This window comes from Phyllobates terribilis, unplaced genomic scaffold (genome assembly GCF_046119375.1).
Source record: "Phyllobates terribilis strain yellow unplaced genomic scaffold, ASM4611937v1 Scaffold_4786__1_contigs__length_57189, whole genome shotgun sequence".
NCBI lineage: Eukaryota > Metazoa > Chordata > Amphibia > Anura > Dendrobatidae > Phyllobates > Phyllobates terribilis.
Window position 1 is genome coordinate 36337 of NW_027367535.1, and position 19706 is coordinate 56042.

The 19706-nt window shown below is 40.6% G+C and overlaps 1 protein-coding gene across 1 annotated transcript in view; it reads right to left on the reverse strand.

The window, feature by feature from the left end:
• The window catches only part of LOC141249583 (ceruloplasmin-like), a gene marked incomplete at its 5' end in the record, with an annotated part of 30753 nt that extends 12620 nt beyond the window's left edge, over window positions 1–18133 (reverse strand). The window contains 7 exons of the mRNA XM_073669692.1: window positions 4723–4851; window positions 5772–5911; window positions 9437–9641; window positions 12411–12623; window positions 13998–14148; window positions 16065–16276; window positions 17987–18133. Coding sequence (XP_073525793.1) covers window positions 4723–4851; window positions 5772–5911; window positions 9437–9641; window positions 12411–12623; window positions 13998–14148; window positions 16065–16276; window positions 17987–18133 — 1197 coding nt within the window. The remainder of the gene's footprint in view (window positions 1–4722; window positions 4852–5771; window positions 5912–9436; window positions 9642–12410; window positions 12624–13997; window positions 14149–16064; window positions 16277–17986) is intronic.
• Between the last annotated feature and the right edge of the window lie 1573 nt (window positions 18134–19706).

The window sequence follows — 19706 nt, forward strand, 5'->3', positions numbered from 1 at the left end:
CTCGCTCTTCCCACTGCCCTGTAGCGGTGGCAGTGGGGTAATAGGGCTGGGGTTGATGTCAGCTTATAATACCAGCAGACATCAAGCCCAGGTTAGTAATGGAGAGGCGTCTATAAGACACCCTCATTACTAACCCCATAGTCAAAGTTAAAAAAAAAAAAACACAAACACCCAGAATAAAGTCCTGTAATTGAAATAAACACACAATTTTTTAATGTTCTAAATTAAACCCTACTTACCATCACTCCCATTCCAGCTGAAGCCAATGTCTTCTGCAATAAAAGTAAAATAATAAAGTAACATCATCCTTACCTTTCCATGGTTCCCACGACGGCTCCAGCTCTGCTACATTCACATGACAGGCTGGATCGCAGGCTTGCACTTTAAGCCCACATTGATTATATAACTGTATCTTGAATATGTTTTGGTAAATAGTTAAAACTTGTGTCACTGTCATTTCTGGACCTTATTGTGCATATACATTTAAATATACATGCTTACACCAGGGATCCAGTCTCTCTGCCCTTGTCCATATGTATGTCACTTGACAAATGGTAAGGTTTTTAATATTAGAGTTAGGACTGTCCCATAAGGGTTGCCGTGAAGTTGCGGGATGGCTTTCACATTATTTTGATCAAAATTATGTTAACTAAATACCCTTTATTATTTATTATTATTTTTACACTGTGCGATTTATACATTTACTTTCAGTTATTTGGGTATTTTTCTTGTCTTTGGTTTCTCTCTGTTTAATGGCCTTGTGTGAACATGCATTTACATTTTGCATGCACATCAACTTACGTTTCAGTTCAGACCTTCAGGTTTTTTCTTTGCAGTCAGTATGCTTTAGTGCATATAAAAGGGTGTGGCCGCCCTTTGTCTGGGCTGAGACGCTCATTCTGCTTCGGCTTTATTCTTACACCAGGGATCCAGTCTCTCTGCCCTTGTCCATATGTATGTCACTTGACAAATGGTAAGGTTTTTAATATTAGAGTTAGGACTGTCCCATAAGGGTTGCCGTGAAGTGGCGGGATGGCTTTCACATTATTTTGATCAAAATTATGTTAACTAAATACCCTTTATTATTTATTATTATTTTTGCACTGTGCGATTTATACATTTACTTTCAGTTATTAGGGTATTTTTCTTGTCTTTGGTTTCTCTCCATATAAATATACAGTACAGACCAAAAGTTTGGACACACCTTCTCATTTAAAGATTTTTCTGTATTTTCATGGCTATGAAAATTGTACAATCACACTGAAGGCATCAAAACTATGAATTAACACATGTGGAATTATATACCTAACAAAAAAGTGTGAAACAACTGAAAATATGTCTTATATTCTAGGTTCTTCAAAGTAGCCACCTTTTGCTTTGATGACTGCTTTGCACACTCTTGGCATTCTCTTGATGAGCTTCAAGAGGTAGTCACGGGAAATGCTCCTCCAACAATCTTGAAGGAGTTCCCAGAGATGCTTAGCACTTGTTGGCCCTTTTGCCTTCACTCTGCGGTCAAGCTCACCCCAAACCATCACTATTGGGTTCAGGTCTGGTGACTGTGGAGGCCAGGTCATCTGGCGTAGCACCCAATCACTCTCCTCCTTGGTCAAATAGCCCTTACACAGCCTGGAGGTGTGTTTGGGGTCATTGTCCTGTTGAAAAATAAATGATGGTCCAACTAAACGCAAACCGGATGGAATAGCATGCCGGTGCAAGATGCTGCGGTAGCCATGCTGGTTCAGTATGCCTTCAATTTTGAATAAATCCCCAACAGTGTCACCAGCAAAGCTCTCCCACACCATCACACCTCCTCCTCCATGCTTCACAGTGGGAACCAGGCATGTAGAGTCCATCCGTTCACCTTTTCTGCGTCGCACAAAGACACGGTGGTTGGAACCAAAGATCTCAAATTTGGACTCATCAGACCAAAGCACAGATTTCCACTGGTCTAATGTCCATTCCTTGTGTTCGTTTGCCCAAACAAGTCTCTTCTGCTTGTTGCCTGTCCTTAGCAGTGGTTTCCTAGCAGCTATTTTACCATGAAGGCCTGCTGCACAAAGTCTCCTCTTAACCGTTGTTGAAGAGATGTGTCTGCTGCTAGAACTCTGTGTGGCATTGACCTGGTCTCTAATCTGAGCTGCTGTTAACCCGCGATTTCTGAGGCTGGTGACTCGGATAAACTTATCCTCAGAAGCAGAGGTGACTCTTGGTCTTCCTTTCCTGGGGCGGTTCTCATGTGAGCCAGTTTCTTTGTAATGCTTGATGGTTTTTGCAACTGCACTTAGGGACACTTTCAAAGTTTGCCCAATTTTTCGGACTGACTGACCTTCATTTCTTAAAGTAATGATGGCCACTCGTTTTTCTTTACTTAGAATTTGTATTATGGCAAGAAAAAAGCAGCTAACAGTCTATTCAGTAGGACTATCAGCTGTGTATCCACCTGACTTCTGCACAACACAACTGATGGTCCCAACCCCATTTATAAAGCAAGAAATCCCACTTATTAAACCTGACAGGGCACACCTGTGAAGTGAAAACCATATCCGGTGACTACCTCTTGAAGCTCATTAAGAGAATGCCAAGAGTGTGCAAAGCAGTCATCAAAGCAAAAGGTGGCTACTTTGAAGAACCTAGAATATAAGACATATTTTCAGTTGTTTCACACATTTTTGTTAAGTATATAATTCCACATGTGTTAATTCATAGTTTTGATGCCTTCAGTGTGAATGTACAATTTTCATAGTCATGAAAATACAGAAAAATCTTTAAATGAGAAGGTGTGTCCAAACTTTTGGTCTGTACTGTATATACAGTGCATTGTGAAAGTATTTGGCCCCCTTGAACTTTTCTACCTTTTGCCACATTTCTGGCTTCAAACCTAAAGATAAAATTCAAATTTTTGGGGGAAGAATCAACAACAAGGGGGGCACAATCGTGAAGTGGAACGAAATTTATTGGATATTTTAAACTTTTTTAACAAATTAAAAACTGAAAAGTGGGGCGTGCAATATTATTCGGCCCCTTTACTTTCAGTGCAGCAAACTCACTCCAGAAGTTCAGTGAGGATCTCTGAATGATCCAATGTTGTCCAAAATGACTGGTAATGATAAATAGAATCCACCTGTGTGTGATCAAGTCTCCGCATAAATGCACCTGCTCTGTGATAGTCTCAGGGTTCTGTTTCAAGTGCAGAGAGCATCATGAAGACCAAGGAACACACCAGGCTGGTCCAAGATACTGTTGTGGCGAAGTTTAAAGCCAGATTTGGATACAAAAAGATTTCCCAAGTTTTAAACTTCTCAAGGAGCACTGGGCAAGTGATCATATTGAAATGGAAGGAGTATCAGATCACTGCAAATATACCAGGACCCGGCCGTGCCTCTAAACTTTCATCTCGAACAAGGAGAAGACTGATCAGAGATGCAGCCAAAAGGCCCATGATCACTTTGGATGAACTGCAGAGATCTACAGCTCAGGTGAGAGAGTCCGTCCATAGGACAACAATCAGTCGTACACTGCACAAATCTGGCCTTTATGTAAGCGTGGCAAGAAGAAAGCCATTTCTCAAAGATATCCATAAAAAGTCTCGTTTGAAGTTTGCCACAAGCCACCTAGGAGACACACCAAACATGTGGAATAAGGTGTTCTGGTCAGATGAAAACAAAATCAAACTTTTTGCAAAACGATATGTTTGGCGTAAAAGCAACACAGCTCAACACCATCCCCACTGTCAAACATGGTGGTGGCAGCATCATGGTTTGGGCCTGCTTTTCTTCAGCAGGGACAGGGAAGATGGTTAAAATTGATGGTAAGATGTATGGAGCCAAATACAGGACCATTCTGGAAGATAACCTGTTGGAGTCTGCAAAAGACCTGAGACTGGGATGGAAATTTATCTTCCAACAAGACAATGATCCCAAACAGAAAGTAAAATCTACAATGGAATGGTTCAAAAATAAACGTATCCAGGTGTTAGAATGGCCAAGTCAAAGTCCAGACCTGAATCCAATCGAGAATCTGTGGAAAGAGCTGAAAACTGCTGTTGATAAATGCTCTCCATCCAACCTCACTGAGCTCGAGCTGTTTTGCAAGGAAGAATGGGCAAGGTTTTCAGCCTCTCGATGTGCAAAACAGATAGACATACCCCAAGCGACTTGCAGCTGTAATCGCAGCAAAAGGTGGCGCTACAAAGTATTAACTCAAGAGGGCCGAATAATATTGCACGCCCCACTTTTCAGTTTTTAATTTGTTAAAAAAGTTTAAAATATCCAATAAATTTCGTTCCAGTTCACGATTGTGTGCCACTTGTTGTTGATTAGACCCAAAAAAATTTGAATTTTATATCTTTATGTTTGAAGCCAGAAATGTGGCAAAAGGTAGAAAAGTTCAAGGGAGTCAAATACTTTCACAATGCACTGTATATAATATATAAACAATGAGGCAGCAAAGGCTAAGACAAAATGCAGTTGATAGGTGCCAGCCTGCAGGTTGTAGTCCAATATCCTAATAATAAATGCAAAAACAGCAGGTAGCACAGTAGTAATATAAAAAAAAGTTGACAAACGTTTAATTTGCCATGTGTGCAAAAAGACAGTATTTTGGCTTGACAAAGGCTCTTTGGAGCTTAAACGTTGCTTTTTTGCACACATGGCAAATTAATATATATATTAATGTTTATATTATACACATTCATACCCACATTGTGACAAGTAATCTTACCAGGTTCTGTCGCCTTTACTTCATTATTTTCCAGTTTAACACCATGTGCATATATTGAATACGGTCTACTTGCCTTGTTCTTGAATATTATTTTAATTCTATCACCAACATTTGCTTTTATTAGTGGACCTGTTAAATAAAAAAATTGACGTAGATATTGTTGGTATTTGACCACAGACTTTATTAGTTAGTATAGTATAATAAACTATAGAATAGTGGTTATTTGTTGCATTCAGCTTAGACCAGATTCATACATCTGTGAGTCGTGTTGTGAGCCTGTTGATTTCCGGTCAGGAGAACCACGTATGGTCAATGCATCACGGACCGCGACACATGGATGTGTGAATGCAGCCTTACACTTAAAAAACAGTGTGATGACCATGTCAATGTCTATATATTAAAAATATGTATCCTAGGATTTTCAAGTGTCTTCCACACTTCTTTATGCTCTGGCACTTCTCTGTATGGAATTGCCCTACTATAAGCTGATCATAGGGTGTTCTCCTGTTGAGACCTTCAGCAATGAGTTGTAATCTGTGGAAGAACTTGGAAAAAGTGTCCAGTTTTCTTGCAAGACCACCATAAAGAGAAACAAGTGTTACACAGCTCTCACTGAAATCAAGGGTCAGATTGTCTAACACAAGTATATACTAGGTCCTCCATGGCTCTGTTTTGTAGCTGCTAAATGAGGGTCAGATGCATCCTGTCTGTTAACTCAGAATTAATTAATAGGCATTGCAGGTAAGCAGGGCGACTTGACATCATACGGACTCACACCTTGTCCCCATCCTATTGATACAGTACCACCAATCTGAGCCAACTGACCGTATTGATTTACTATTAGACAAAAGTCACTTGGAGAACGTGCTAAACCATATAATGAGATGTGTTTTCATTGTTACCCAGGATTCATTACCAGTATTGGTTTGCTGGATCATATTGTTGCCAGATTTCATCCATACTTTATTATATTATGACAGGTGTAGAGATTCTCACTCGAATAATGAAGCAATAAAGATCTACTTTAAAACCAAAGGCATATTACTTACCGAGGATAGCAAAATGCTCTTGGGCTCCTGTTCTTTCCTTTTGTACCGTAAAGGTCTTGTCTGTGTATTCCCGGTATACAGCTTTTTTGTACTTGGAACCAATAGAAGTTCTGGATTTATTTAAAAATACATCGCCTGGGCTTTAGGGAAACCAAGAGATTAGATGATATATACTGGTTACTGCGTACGCCCAACAAATCAAAGTCAAATGTAGCCGAGAAAGTGAAGGGAACGCCACCAACAACCACCTTGGTTATTAGTGAAAGACATAGATGGATCTTTAGCTTTCAACATTTAGGCCACGGCCCCACTACCAGTATTTGGTCAGTATTCGGTCAGTATTTTTTCTCAGGAGTGGGACCCAAAACCAGGAGTGGGTGATAAATGCAGAATTGGTGACTTGTTTCTATTATACCTTTTCCCTGATTGTTCCTCACCTGATTTTGGCTCCCACTCCTGAGAAAAAATACTGACCGAATACTGACCAAATACTGATAGTGGGGCCGTGGCCTTACTATGAGATCTGAGCCCCCCAAACCTTCAATTTCCCACACATGTCGAAATACATAGAGATTTACTAAGATAAAAGCTCCAGAGTATTTGCCTAATTTGCACCATTTGGCCTCATTTTGTGTAAAAGCTTACGTCACCTTTATTACGAGTATTAGGGCTCACAGATGCCATGTGATCATTGGTCCGATCTCAGATCGCAATGCACGGACTGGCCGCGCGTCTCCTGACTCCGAGCGTGACAGCCTCATAGAAATATATGAAGCTATCCCGCTCGGGACGTCTCAAGGAGCCCTTAGATAGAGTGCAGGAAGAGGCCATTGCTTTGCCGGAAAGGGTCATGAATAAAATTCAACAATATTGCCTTAAACTGGGCCAACCAAAAGAAGGTGTAAAGTTAGACATAATCAACTAAAGACTTGCCAAATTTATCACCTGGCATGAACTACTATGATAAATCTGTCACAGGTTTATGATGCCTACACATTAGACAGGTTTAGTAAATATAACCCTTTATAGTTATACTAAGGAGCTACTACAGCTGTAAGAAATAAGGGGTACAGATCACATAATAAAGTTATACAATTTTTAAAATATTTTCTAGATACATTTTTAGCAGTTTTCAATTTTTGCTTGAAGTCACTCTAGATTTTCAAGATCTCTGCTTGTAGTCACTATGGGACTTCATTGTGTGCAATATTTGGAGTTCTGGGGAAAGTCCGGGTGGAGGAGAGAGAAGGAGAGGGAGAGTGAGAGAGAAAGAAAGAGAGAGGTTAAGAGAAAGAGAGGGAGAGAGAAGGAGAGAGAGAGGGAGAGAGAAGGAGAGTGAGAGAGAAAGAGAGAGAGAGGTTGCGAGAAAGAGAGGGAGAGAGAAGGAGAGAGAGGGAGAGTGAGAGAGAATTTTTCAGTTCAAAAGTTTGTGTCCTCATTGTTTACAATGACGTTCGGAATCTGGTTTTAGGTCTGGTACCTGAACCAAACTTTGGAATAAAGTTTGGGTTGGGTACCAGAACCTGAACTTCCATGGGTCCGCTCAACTGATGATTTCACAGGTGTACGGCTTCAAGACACGGCTTTGATGACTGTGCTGATACTGTAACGAGCCATACAGCTTACATGGAAATGGCGACAAGCATGAGAAAGTGATACAGAAAATATATTAGTAACTTGTTACACTTTTAATTATACAAAATATAAAAGAGGACCATTCACTCTCCTTGCAATTCTGGAATATATTTTCTTATAACTCTGTTTTGTGTTGTTCCTCAGTTATTCCTCCTTGAAATGTATAAATAAATTAATAACTAGATTTTACCACTTGAGGGTGTGTCCCTGCACAGTCTGACCTTGTCCAATGAGTAGTGACACACCCCTTTTTTCTAGGGGATTGGTAACACCCAGTTGTCTATTTATATATTAACATTTATATAATAGAGGAATGACACAACATAGAGTTTCTGAGAAAAGATGATCCAGAATTGTTACTTGATGGGCAATACTAGTATTAACCAACACTGACATTAGAACTGCGAGGGTCTCTTTAACCCCTTGGCGCACAAAGATGTATGTGTACATCAGTGCTGTGTCCATAGGTGTGGTGTGGACTCAAGAGCTGGACTCACGCCTCATGCGGCAGATACCGGCTTGTGTTACATAGCATAGCTGGCATCTGTCTACAACAGCAGTGACCGGAGCTAGCTCCGATCGTTGCTGGTTAACTATTTAAAGGTCACAAGTCTCTAAAAAAATGCTAAAAACAGTGAACACAACAATGTATGTACTCCAAAATGGTATATATAAAAATGTCAGCTTGCCACGCAAAAATGAAGCATTCATACAGCTCTTTGGAAGAGAAATAAAAAAGTTACCTTTTTTAATTTTTTTTTTTACAAAGTTTAGAATTTTTTTTAATCACTAATAAAATGTAAAAAAACTATTCAAGTTTTATACAGCTGTATTCATACTAAGGCTATGTTCATATGTTCAGTATTTTACCTCAGTATTTGTAAACCAAAACCCAGAGTGGGTGATAAATACAGAAGTGGTGACGTGTTTCTATAATACTTTTCCTCTGATTGTTCCTCTCCTGGTTTTGGTTACAAATACTGATGTAAAATACTGACCAAATACTGAACATGTGAACGTGGCCTAATGTGAATAATCTTATGGCCAGGTCATTTTTACCGTACGATGAATGCCGTACGATGAATGCCTAAAAACGATCGCAGTATTGCATTTTTTTTGCCATTGCATCCAACTTGGGATTATTTTCCTATTTTTCTGGACATTACATGCTAAAGTGCAGGGTGTCATTCAAAACTAATTATAGCTCTTGGATGAAATGGAGAAAAAAAGCAAAAGCGCAAAAACTGAAAAATTGCCTTCGAGTGAAGGAGTTAGGCAATGGCCCCACTATCAGTATTTGGTCTGTATTCGGTCAGTATTTTTTCTCAGGCGTGGGAGCCAAAACCAGGAGTGGGTGATAAATGCTGAATTGGAGACTTGTTTCTATTATACCTTTTCTATCATTGTTCCACTCCTGGTTTCAGATCCCACTCCTGAGAAAAGATACTGACCAAATACTGATAATGGGGCCGTGGCCTTAAACTAAATGTAGCACCTCTTGAAGAATACCATGGCTTTGGAGATGGGAGGGCCCAATTAGGACTTTTGCTATGGGGCCTCATGATTTCTGTGTGCGCCTCAGGTTGAACCATGCCTACTGTATGTGCATGGTCCTATGGTCCTGTAGACTGCATGACTGAGGAGTCAAAGTTTTAATTCACTCTCCTAATCTCTCCACCTCTAATCATTAGTGATGGTTGTAGCAGTCTCCTAATTAGATGTTGCAGCCATCTCTGGATGATACAGCTGGCAGAGAAGAAGGGTTGAGAGCATTTGAAAATGAATGAAGGACGTTGCACCAGGGCATTTGTGGTCACAGGGTCGGAGGGATTGAAACTTTGAGTCATCAATCATACAACCTACATGACTAAGCATGTAGAAATGTTTCATCTGCTCTCCAATCCCCAGTAGAGCACTGTCTGCTGTCTTCATGGGTCAAAACAGGCTCCTTTTAATGCAGTAGCTTTTTATTATCTAGTATTTAGGTGTTTGGCAAAGAAAACATGATTGTGGAAGTAGAAATCAATTACCTCTCCTCATTGTTCGCATGCCTCTCATGTTCCCAGGTCCGATTTGGTGAATAGTCCCATTCAACCTCTTCTGCGGCAATGTAATATGTGTGTGTATAGAAAAGGGCTTTTGAAGACTCCTGTTTGCCACATGACTGAACCCTGTAGCGCTGTCTCATTCCTCCAGTGTAATGGTCTGTAGTCATACACTCAACATTAAAAACACCTGAGAAGACAAAAACAGACAAGTATAGTTCTTGCAGGTGTATTGTGACATTAAGGCCATGACCCCACTATCAGTATTTGGTCAGTATTCACAGGAGTGGGAGCCAAAACCAGGAGTGGGTGATAAATGCAGAATTGGTGACTTGTTTCTATTATACCATTTCTCTGATTGTTCCTCACCTGGTTTTGGCTCACAGTCCTGAGAAAAATACTGACTAAATACTGATAGTTGGGCTGTGGCCTAAGGCCATGTTCAGACGGCTGTTCTAAATCTCAGTATCCAGTAATTGCGGATGTGCAGCTCTGAGTTCTCTACACATATCGGACGAGTGCCATGTCTGCCTGCCATTTAAGTGTCCTAGTCTGGTCCATAAATCAGAACATGCTGCTTTCCACACAGATAGTCGGTCTATGTGGAAAATCAGCCATGTGCACTGGCACATTGGCTATAATAGGTGCGTGCACTCTTCACATGCGGTCCGTGGAGCACATCCATATTATATGGTCGTCTAAACGAGTCCTTAAGGGAACCAGTCAGCTGACACTGTCTGCTTGAACCAGGGGCAGCATGAATCCGAGAGCGGCTGATTGATTGCAGCCAAGTATATTTCACTCTGAAATACTGCAGTGTGACATAGGAAACATACCATGAAATATTATCTGGGATCGAAGCGACTTGGATGACTAGTCCAATAAGAAGGTACCGGGTGGCTTCTCCCCACCCTGTTTCCCGGAATGTGTATAGGTAGAGACCTTTCAAATCAGGGGGAGCAGAGCAGGAAAAAAGCCACTGCAGATGCGCCTTTTGGCCTAGTCATCCTAGTCTCATAGTCTCCGGTCACCCTTTCATAGTTTGTCTTCTCTGAAACACCGCAGCACTTCAGAGTGACATGTCTGAGCAAAAAGAGTCGGTCTCCGATTCATGCGGCCTGTGGTTCGGGCAGCATGAAACAGCTGACGGGTTCTCTTTAAATGATGGGAAAATAAATAAGCTACATTATTTGTATCCATGGTAAATGGCATTGTCGACCTCAGTTCCTACCTCATCGGAGTAGCCTATAGGCGTATATTCTAGAAGAATCAACATTAGGCCGGGTTGAGAAGACCATTGGAGTTATCAGCCACTTATGTCTGCAAATTGCCGGTGACGTCTGCAAACTGCTTGTCAAGTATCTTGTCTGTAAAGTGAGACTAGTGCACACTGTAAAATGGGCTAGACTAGTTCACACTGCATTTTTTTCAACGCAGACCTTAGACCTCCATTTTTTTGCACATAGAACATGCACCTATTTTATGCTCAGGAAAATAGTAGACGGCGTCCAGGAAGTGATGAAGTTCAAAACATCTTTATTCTGCCAAACACCGGATGCAACGTTTCAACATATCACAAGCTTGACAGGTAGAAACGTCACATCCCGTGTGTAGCAGAGTAAACACGTTTTCAACTTCATCACCTGCTGGACGCTATCTACTATTTTCCTGCGCATGCTGTATCCAAGTGGGTTCCTTGGATTTTGGAACTTGCGTCTTTATACGGGAGAATGCCCTGATCTGCTCTTTTGTCCTTTGAAGAGTGCTGTGAGCTAACCCGAAAGGTTGCATGGACCTGTTTTAGTCTATGAGCCTTTTCATTTGACAAAGACTTGTCCAAGTATGGTTCTTATTTGTTGACCAAACTCGCCCATTCATGTGAACGGGTCAGCGCAAAAAAAAAAAATTCGGAAAGTACACAAATGCCATTTATGTTGCATCAATGTATTATCCATTTTCACTGACTTATTCATCAGTTTTTTTATCATATGAGAAAAACTTATGGCACAAGGACAAAAAAATGGATGAAAATCTTATCCACTACTAAGATGAAAATTGGTTGGGTTTTTTGGGGTACGAAGAAATAAAAAACTAAAGTGTAAAATTAGTTCAAGGTGGTGTCACCACTCAGACTCACACCACTCAGGTGTTCAAAACCAACATGTTTTTCAAGCAAAAATTGAGTCAGGAAACATTCCTTTCTGGGGAGAGTTTTTATTTTCCTGAAGCAGTTTTGAAGAGTTTTTCCTGATGCATTCTTTGCAGTCTTTTTTAACAGTGCGTAGCTTGCAAACATTTTATTTCAGGTTATTTCAAAGAAATGGCATGCATTTTTTTCACCAAGCATTTTACAAAACCTCTTCAGGAAAATACAGCTCAATCAGCTCCTAATGTTAATATCAAAAAATGTTTTTTTCAAAATAATGAATAGGAATAGTTTTTCAAGTGTTTTGGAGGTACTTTTTGAGGAGGATTCTGGAAAAAAAAATCTCCTGAAAAACCTGTGTGAACATAGCCCTGCCAATGTATAAAGTGGCTGTATACAGGAATTTGTTGGCTGATATAGCTGACTTTGATCTATTGTATATCATCTTTCTTTAGAAAAACGTCAACTAAGACCTCATTCAGAAAGTTGTGAGTCACGTGGAAATCACAGATGAAACACTGATGGTATAAACTGATACTGATCAAATACTGGTGAAACTCGGACCATTTTGTGCAGGCGTGAAAAATTATGGCTGTCTGAATGAGACCTGAAATATACAATGTATAGATTGTGTGATTATCTTCCTTTTGGAATCTTGTTATCTTATTAGACATTTGACCTCCCAGTGCATTATTTCCAGGTATGATTATTTTCAAGATTATCAAAAAATATCAATTGTAATATATAATTACAATTTGTAGCAGAGGAGCATATACCATGGATTTACTAATGCAATAATTCCTTGTAACTTACCTTCATTGTCCGGAGTCATTATTACTGAGTATGAGATGTGTGGAAATAAGCTTGCAACATCCCTTGTGGTATCATGGAGGCGAATGGTATTTCCCGTAAAGTGTATTCCATGCATGTCGACCTCTGTGCCCAGTCCCAGCATATGCCAACGGATTGAGTCTCCTTTACACATGTCTAGCCCCGGCTGATTTCCATACATGTATCCATTGATTGCTATTCACAAGGCACAATATAACCATTAGAGGTGGAAGATAGTAGATAAAGTATAAAAAATACACGAGTGCCCAAGGGGATGATGGGCAGAAGATAGTATAAACTGCTGGCGCAGATCCACGGATCCTGTGCTGTGTGATGGCCCATAAATGAGGAAAACTATGATACATGAATAAATGATACTGCCCTACTAACTGCATGTCTATACAAAGTACCAGCCTGCAACAATACTGTGAAGACTGGTGCCTATTAACCCCTTATTTCATATTCTATACAAAGTACCGTTTATTAATATTTTACAGACTATGAACTACCTGGCGGTATATCAAAGGCTGTTTAGTAGCTCCAGTATATCTAACTGTTCATACGGACTTCCAACTATATAGAGAAGCACTATATCTTTTAACCCTCTTGTGTATATATAATTTGTCTCTATAGGAAGAATAATTTTACTGTCCAAGTGCATTCCCTACTATACAGAGAATTGCTACGTATACTAATTTCTATATTGTGTGCGCCTCTTCCTTATTTTCAGCTCCTATCCAATCTATTAGTGCGGCAGTCTCATTTATTCATTTATCATGGATGTTATTTTGGGTGAGGTGTTAACTTTTGAACTGGAACAAATATAAGGCCATGACCCCACTATCAGTATTTGGTCAGTATTAGGTCAGTATTTTTTCTCAGGAGTGGGATCCAAAACCAGGAGTGGGTGATAAATGCAGAATTGGTGACTTGTTTCTATTATACCTTTTCTCTGATTGTTCCTCACCTGGTTTTGGCTTCCACTCCTGAGAAAAAATACTGACCGAATACTGACCAAATAATGATAGTGGGGCCGTGGCTTTATTGTGAGGCTAGTTTCACAGTATCTTAATGCATTTTTTGCTGTCTTCGTCTGAGTCTTTTTTCTAAAGCTAAGAAAAACAGTATCCAGACGGTATGTGGAAAAACAATTGAGTATAATGAGGCAGAGTCCAAAGTTTTTGCCGGACACTAAAACACAGTCTGCTACACCATTATATCCGGCATAAAAGATGGATACTGGTGGAATATAAGTCAAATATTGCTGACATTAGACTCTGTTTGCCTCATATACTCAATGGCTCCATCGGGGATTCATCTGAATCTCGTTTTTCTGGGCTTCAGACAGAACTCCCTGACGGAGACAGCAAAAGAGGCACTAACGTAGTGTGACAGTAGCCTTAAAGAGTTCGCATGTTATTATGACAGTTGTAAGATATTAAAAATTATAAATAGAAAAAAAACATAAATTTCTCTTCAGACCTAAAAAATGTCCACTTCTCTTATCAGATCTTCCGAAAAATGAGTTGATATAAAGCAGGTTAATAATAACGCTTAGTAAACACTCACAGTGCATCATATTAGATTCCTGAAAATCTGGATCTTCCTGGTCCACACTACGAGGGCTGCTTGTGAAATGCTCAATGTTCTCTTCCAGATACCAGCTCTTATTTTCATCAAATACATTAGGCATAACGAAGTAATTGTGAGCCACTCCTCTCTGCAATCACATGGACTTCTTTACAATCACATCTGAACAAAATCTAAAATTATTTTACAAAATAGTAATGTACTGGGGTGCTAGAAGAAATCAGAAACCCAAATGGGACTATAAGGCTTGGCCTACCCCTGAAAACTAACTCGACATCATTATCCCTCCTCCACCACCAAACTTTACAATTGGCACAAAGAAATTAGGCAGGTAAAGTTCTCCTCACATTTGCCAAACCCAAACGCATCCATCAGATCGATGGAGAAGTGTGATTCATCACTGCACAGAACACGTTTCCACTGCTCCAGTGTCCAGAGGTATCGTACTTCACACCACTCTATCTGACACTTAGCATTGTGCTTGGTGATGTAAGGCTTGCATGCCATTACTCAGCCATGACTTTCCTAGTGCAGTTTTTGTGCTGATGTTAATGTCAGAAAAGGATTGCACTCTGCTTTTATTGAGTCAGAGGGTTAGCAACTTTTATGCAGTTCACTTAGTCACTCCACTCTGTAACTTTGCATGGACCATCCCTCAATGTTCCGACCATGTGCTCATTTATGTTGATTGTGGTAGAGCATAGGTGTCAAACTCAGGCCCACAGCACAAATCAATGTAATTATATTTGGCCCGTGAGAAGATACCAAATGTCTACTAGAGCTGGCCTGCCGGTAGACAGCACAGGCTAATACTACAAATCCCGTGTTTCTGGTCCGGCATGCTCTTTGGTTACTACAAGGCTGTTTACAACACGCCCCATAGGAACGTGGTCCCCAGCTATTATGCACTTCTCGACCGGCATTCACCTGAGCCGGAAGTTCCCTCCTCTTCTTTCATCAGCGAGCGCTCCCCTTATGCTCTCCATACATCTCATAGCGCCTGCTACCCTCTATCTCCTCCACAAGGTGGGAGCAGGTATGCCATGGAGCCGCTGCGCTAATGCCATGATTAATTTTATTGCTCTGTTTGGTCATGTATTCTACAGTTTCTTTTTTGTACATTGTTATCCTTTCCCTTTGTATTGAGATCTTACCCCTTTTGTTCACTCCCTACCATCTTGACTCTGCGAACATTATTGTTTCCGTGCTGTTTATGTACTTCTGATGTTCTATACGTCCCTATATTTCCTTCTATTTGAGAGTCACTGCATCCTTTGCATTCCCCTATATACTGCTATCTACCATCCCCACAACCCTAACTTCTCCTCCAGTATTGGGGTTCTCCCTACCCTAGGCAGTCCCCCAACCCATTTTCTCCCTCACCCCTTTATTTCCTCTGTCGCGATTAATGTTACTACTTTACATGTCTTCATCACATTTACTGGAATTTATCCTTTTTGTCATTATTATTTATTATATATATATGTATATTTAAATATATTGTACAGCACTTTCCGATAACTTTATTTTTCTCCCTTATAGCGACTTTTTCAATAAAGTTCATGTTCAAGTTTTTAATTTTGGCCTACTGTGTGTTTGAGTTTGACATCCCTGGATATAAAGGCTCTACACAGAAATTTGTATCTAGATCCCACTGATTTTGATCTACTATATGCCAACTTTATTTAGTAATACTTCAATTAAACTTTCACTGTCTGATCTGACCTTACCTAACCCCTGATAATCAGTTACCATAGGAAAATCAGAAGTGCACCAGAGCTGCTTCTTATAGTGGCTCTCAAGCCAGCTTATATGACCAAACAGAGCATATCCCCATTGAAATATACTTGTTGATTCATAGTCTGAAAAATAATTAATTTTTTTATATTGTGCTGGTGTGTTTGTAGAATATATAAATTATGATTTCTTCTATTGTAAAGCAGATCATAGTCACACACATTGTAAAGTCAATAAAGTTATATACTATAATGTTAACACTATAATGAAAGTATGATATGTAAAAATGTCAAAGAAACCAGTACTAACCTGTTTGCCATCAATTAAACTCTTACACACCAGCAGAGGACCCACCAGTCCCGAATTTGTGTCTCTGACCATATCAACCGATGAGTAGTACAGCCATGGTAAGCAGTTTAGATCATGGATAGTTGACCCCACACTCTCGGGTACTTCCCACCTATAAGTGAATGTATCTCCAGGGGCTACATGGGAAGCCTGAGACTCTGCAGTGTTAATAACTGCAAAAATAAAAATACAAGTCAGTGACTTTTACTTCTACATTTCTCTTTCAAATAATTGTACTTAGAGAAAAATATTTTTTTTTGTATGAACTAAAAGAATAGATAATATATTAAAGGGGTGGTCCAAAGTTCAAAGTAATTTTCATTCTAAATCACTATCTATTTAGTGCCATAATCTAAATTGGGATACTCAAAGGAAGCGTTATCTGGGGCCAAAGGCTGCGGTCACTGCTGCAGTCCCTGCTCCCTCTCTGAAACGAAGCGTCATCAGTGACATTTGTTTCAGGAGCTAGGCTAGTCCCTGCTCAGTGTGCACTGTGTAATGTGCACAATGACAGCACACGCTCTCTTACCAGCTCAGATCAGCAATAATGAGCCGGCAACAGAGCAGGTTTCCAGAATACACGACGTGCAGAGACCAGTAATGTCACTTGCAGGTGCGGTGCTGGTCTCTGCATGCCGGGTATTCTGACAATGCGCTCTCCTGTGAACTCATTACTGCTGACCTAAGCTAACAGCAGAGAGTGTGCTGTCATTGTGCTCATCGCACAGTGCATATTATGCAGGGACTAGCCCAGCCCCTGAAACATGTGTCACTGATGACTCTTCATTTCAAAGCAGGGGCTGCAGCAGTGACCGCAGTCTCTTCCCCCTGACCATGCCTCATTTGAGTATCCTAGCATGCACTGGGATTCTCAAACAAAGCATGATCAAGAAGGAAGTAGGCAAAAAAGGCCGTTAGATACTGTAGTTAAGGAACAGTAGGGACATTTTAATTCAAGTATATTAGAAAATAGTTTAGATTATGGCAATAAATAGATAGGGCTTTAGAATGAAAATTACTTTGAACTTTGGACCACCACTTTAAGTCATGGAGCCAAGATCTCATTCTGCGCATGTGACACCTCCGGCGCCATTTTCCTGAAGACTGCTGGAGGTTGATCTGCACATGTAGCGGCGCCATTTTCATGAAGACCACCACCTGCAAAAGTGACACCCATAGCTAACACGGCACTGGCCCTAAATTTAAATGAATGCAACAGAGGCAGCGGCGGGGCCGTGGCTGAGCCCCCTGAGTTGAAAACCCTACCCACAGTCCTGCCCACAAATCCCGCCCCAAAGCACGAAGCATGGAGGAGACCAACATTTCTCATTCTAATTTAAGGAAAACCAGGCTGCAGATTTTTACACTAAGGCCATGGCCCCACTATCAGTATTTGGTCAGTATTCGGTCAGTATTTTTTCTCAGGAGTGGGAGACAAAACCAGGTGAGGAGCAACAATCCGAGAAAAGGTATAATAGAAACAAGTCACCAATTCTGCATTTATCACCCACTCCTGGTTTTGGATCCTACTCCTGAGAAAAAATACTGACCGAATACTGACCAAATACTGATAGTGGGGCCATGGCCTAAAGGTTTGTATTAAATCAGTATAATAGCGATATACTGCCCATACCTTTAGTTTAACATCAATAATCCTGCTGACATGTTTCCTTTAAGTTGGAAATCACTGCTTTTCAGTGACCCAGATAAGTGTGAAAGCAGTGAAATAGTCAAACAATTGCAATATCTATCATTGTTATTTCATCAATGAAAATTAATATCTACATGCTTTTTATTCACTTTAGGCAAAGCTCACCATAACTAAGAAAAGTGGAAGAGACACAGAAATGATTCCTAACAATACTTATGCATGTTATATTCACCTTCAGCAGTGTCGCCCGTGTTATAGAGAGCGCCTTCCATGGCTTTTTGATAGCTCACCCCATGAGCTTGGATGCTATATGGGCGACTCGCATTGTTTTTAAATGTGACCTCGAAGGTGTCTCCTACTGCTGCCAAAAGTACTGGCCCTAATAAATAATATGTCAAAATTAGAGGTTATTATACACTGTAATCACATATAATTTAGTATATTTTGACTGCTAAGTCACACCACTGATATAGTGCCAGTAGAGATGTCTTCTAGTGTCTATTGACCCCTGACTCCTGGCTTTCCCATGGAAAGAAACAGACAGCACAGGTCATCCATGCAAACACAGTATTTTACTCCCTTGTTTTTCAATATCAGAGAATCTTAAAATGTCACCACATTTGAACTATGTAAACTATTAATATGGGCATACAGTTTATAGACTGCCTCTAGAGATTATTTTACATGAAGGGGGAGTTACCAGTGTGAGACAAGTAACTAACACCAGACAGTAGAACTTCTTGAAAACACATTTTCTGCTTCTCTCTGAGCTCTGTTGTATTGTAACAATATTACAGCCCTGTCTGCCTGTGACCTGGAAGCTGAGAGGAACCTGCAGATGTGTCAGGTATAATCACACACAACTCTGCAGTGAGATCAGGAGAGCAGAGAGCGGCCATCACACATCACACTGGTAACTCCCCCTTCATGTAAAATAATCTCTGGAGGCAGAGTTATCTTCCAGGCAGTGTCCTCCCCAGAGTCTGGAATAGGTCATTTACATAAAGTGATAAAAGATGATTTATCCACAACAAGGCATCTGATATGAGGCATACAGGAATCACTCTCCTCAGCAGTCTATAAGCTGTATGCCGATATTAATAGTTTAGATAGGTCACATGAGGTGACAGATTCCCTTTAAAGAAGCACTCTTTCCATCAAAATTTTTACCCTTTTAATTTATTTCAATCATCATATTATATGACACTGTACCTACAATTGCTCATTTTGCCTTTCTACTGAACTAATTCTTCTGATGTATATTAAAAGGATAAAAATTTTGATGGGACTGTAAACAAACCTGGTGTAACATACCTGGCGGCGTCCTTGCATAGTGGTCCACCTCCCACTGTGCAAGAGCGCGCACTTGATTTCCAGTCCAGACTGCCACTCTGGCTTCTTTCCATACTGTCTGCTCTGCTCTGGCTGCTTAGGGCGACGCCCGCCGAACTTCCTGTTTCTTGTAGCTGCTGCAGACACACCCCTAATGTGTCATCAGCCTATTGCTGTCTGTCACCTGGTATTTAAACCAGCTCCTCCTTGCAATCCTTGCCTGAGCATCTTGTTCTGTCAGTTGGCTTCTAGTCACTGATGTGCCAGGTCCTGTCTATGTTTCCTGCCTTGCGGTATCAGTTCCCGTGTCTGAACTGTGTCCTGTCTGTGTACTCTAGCCAACTGTCTTTCTGCCTTTCCTGGAGGCTGTATTTCCAGGCCCGTGTGAACACGCTCTTAGCCTGTTCCTTCTGCCCTCTAGGGGCCGCATACCTAGATCTGTTGTCTGTGTCTTTTCCCAGTGTCTGTTTCTGCCCTAACTATCTTCCAGCCTGTTTCCTGTCTCTCTCTATGCCCATATCTTCCCTTTTTCTGCAGAGTCTGAACTCGTACCTAACTCCTGCTCGTTGTCACTGTACTTCCGTTTGTGAGTTTGCGGTCCACTCGCTACTTCACTGCAA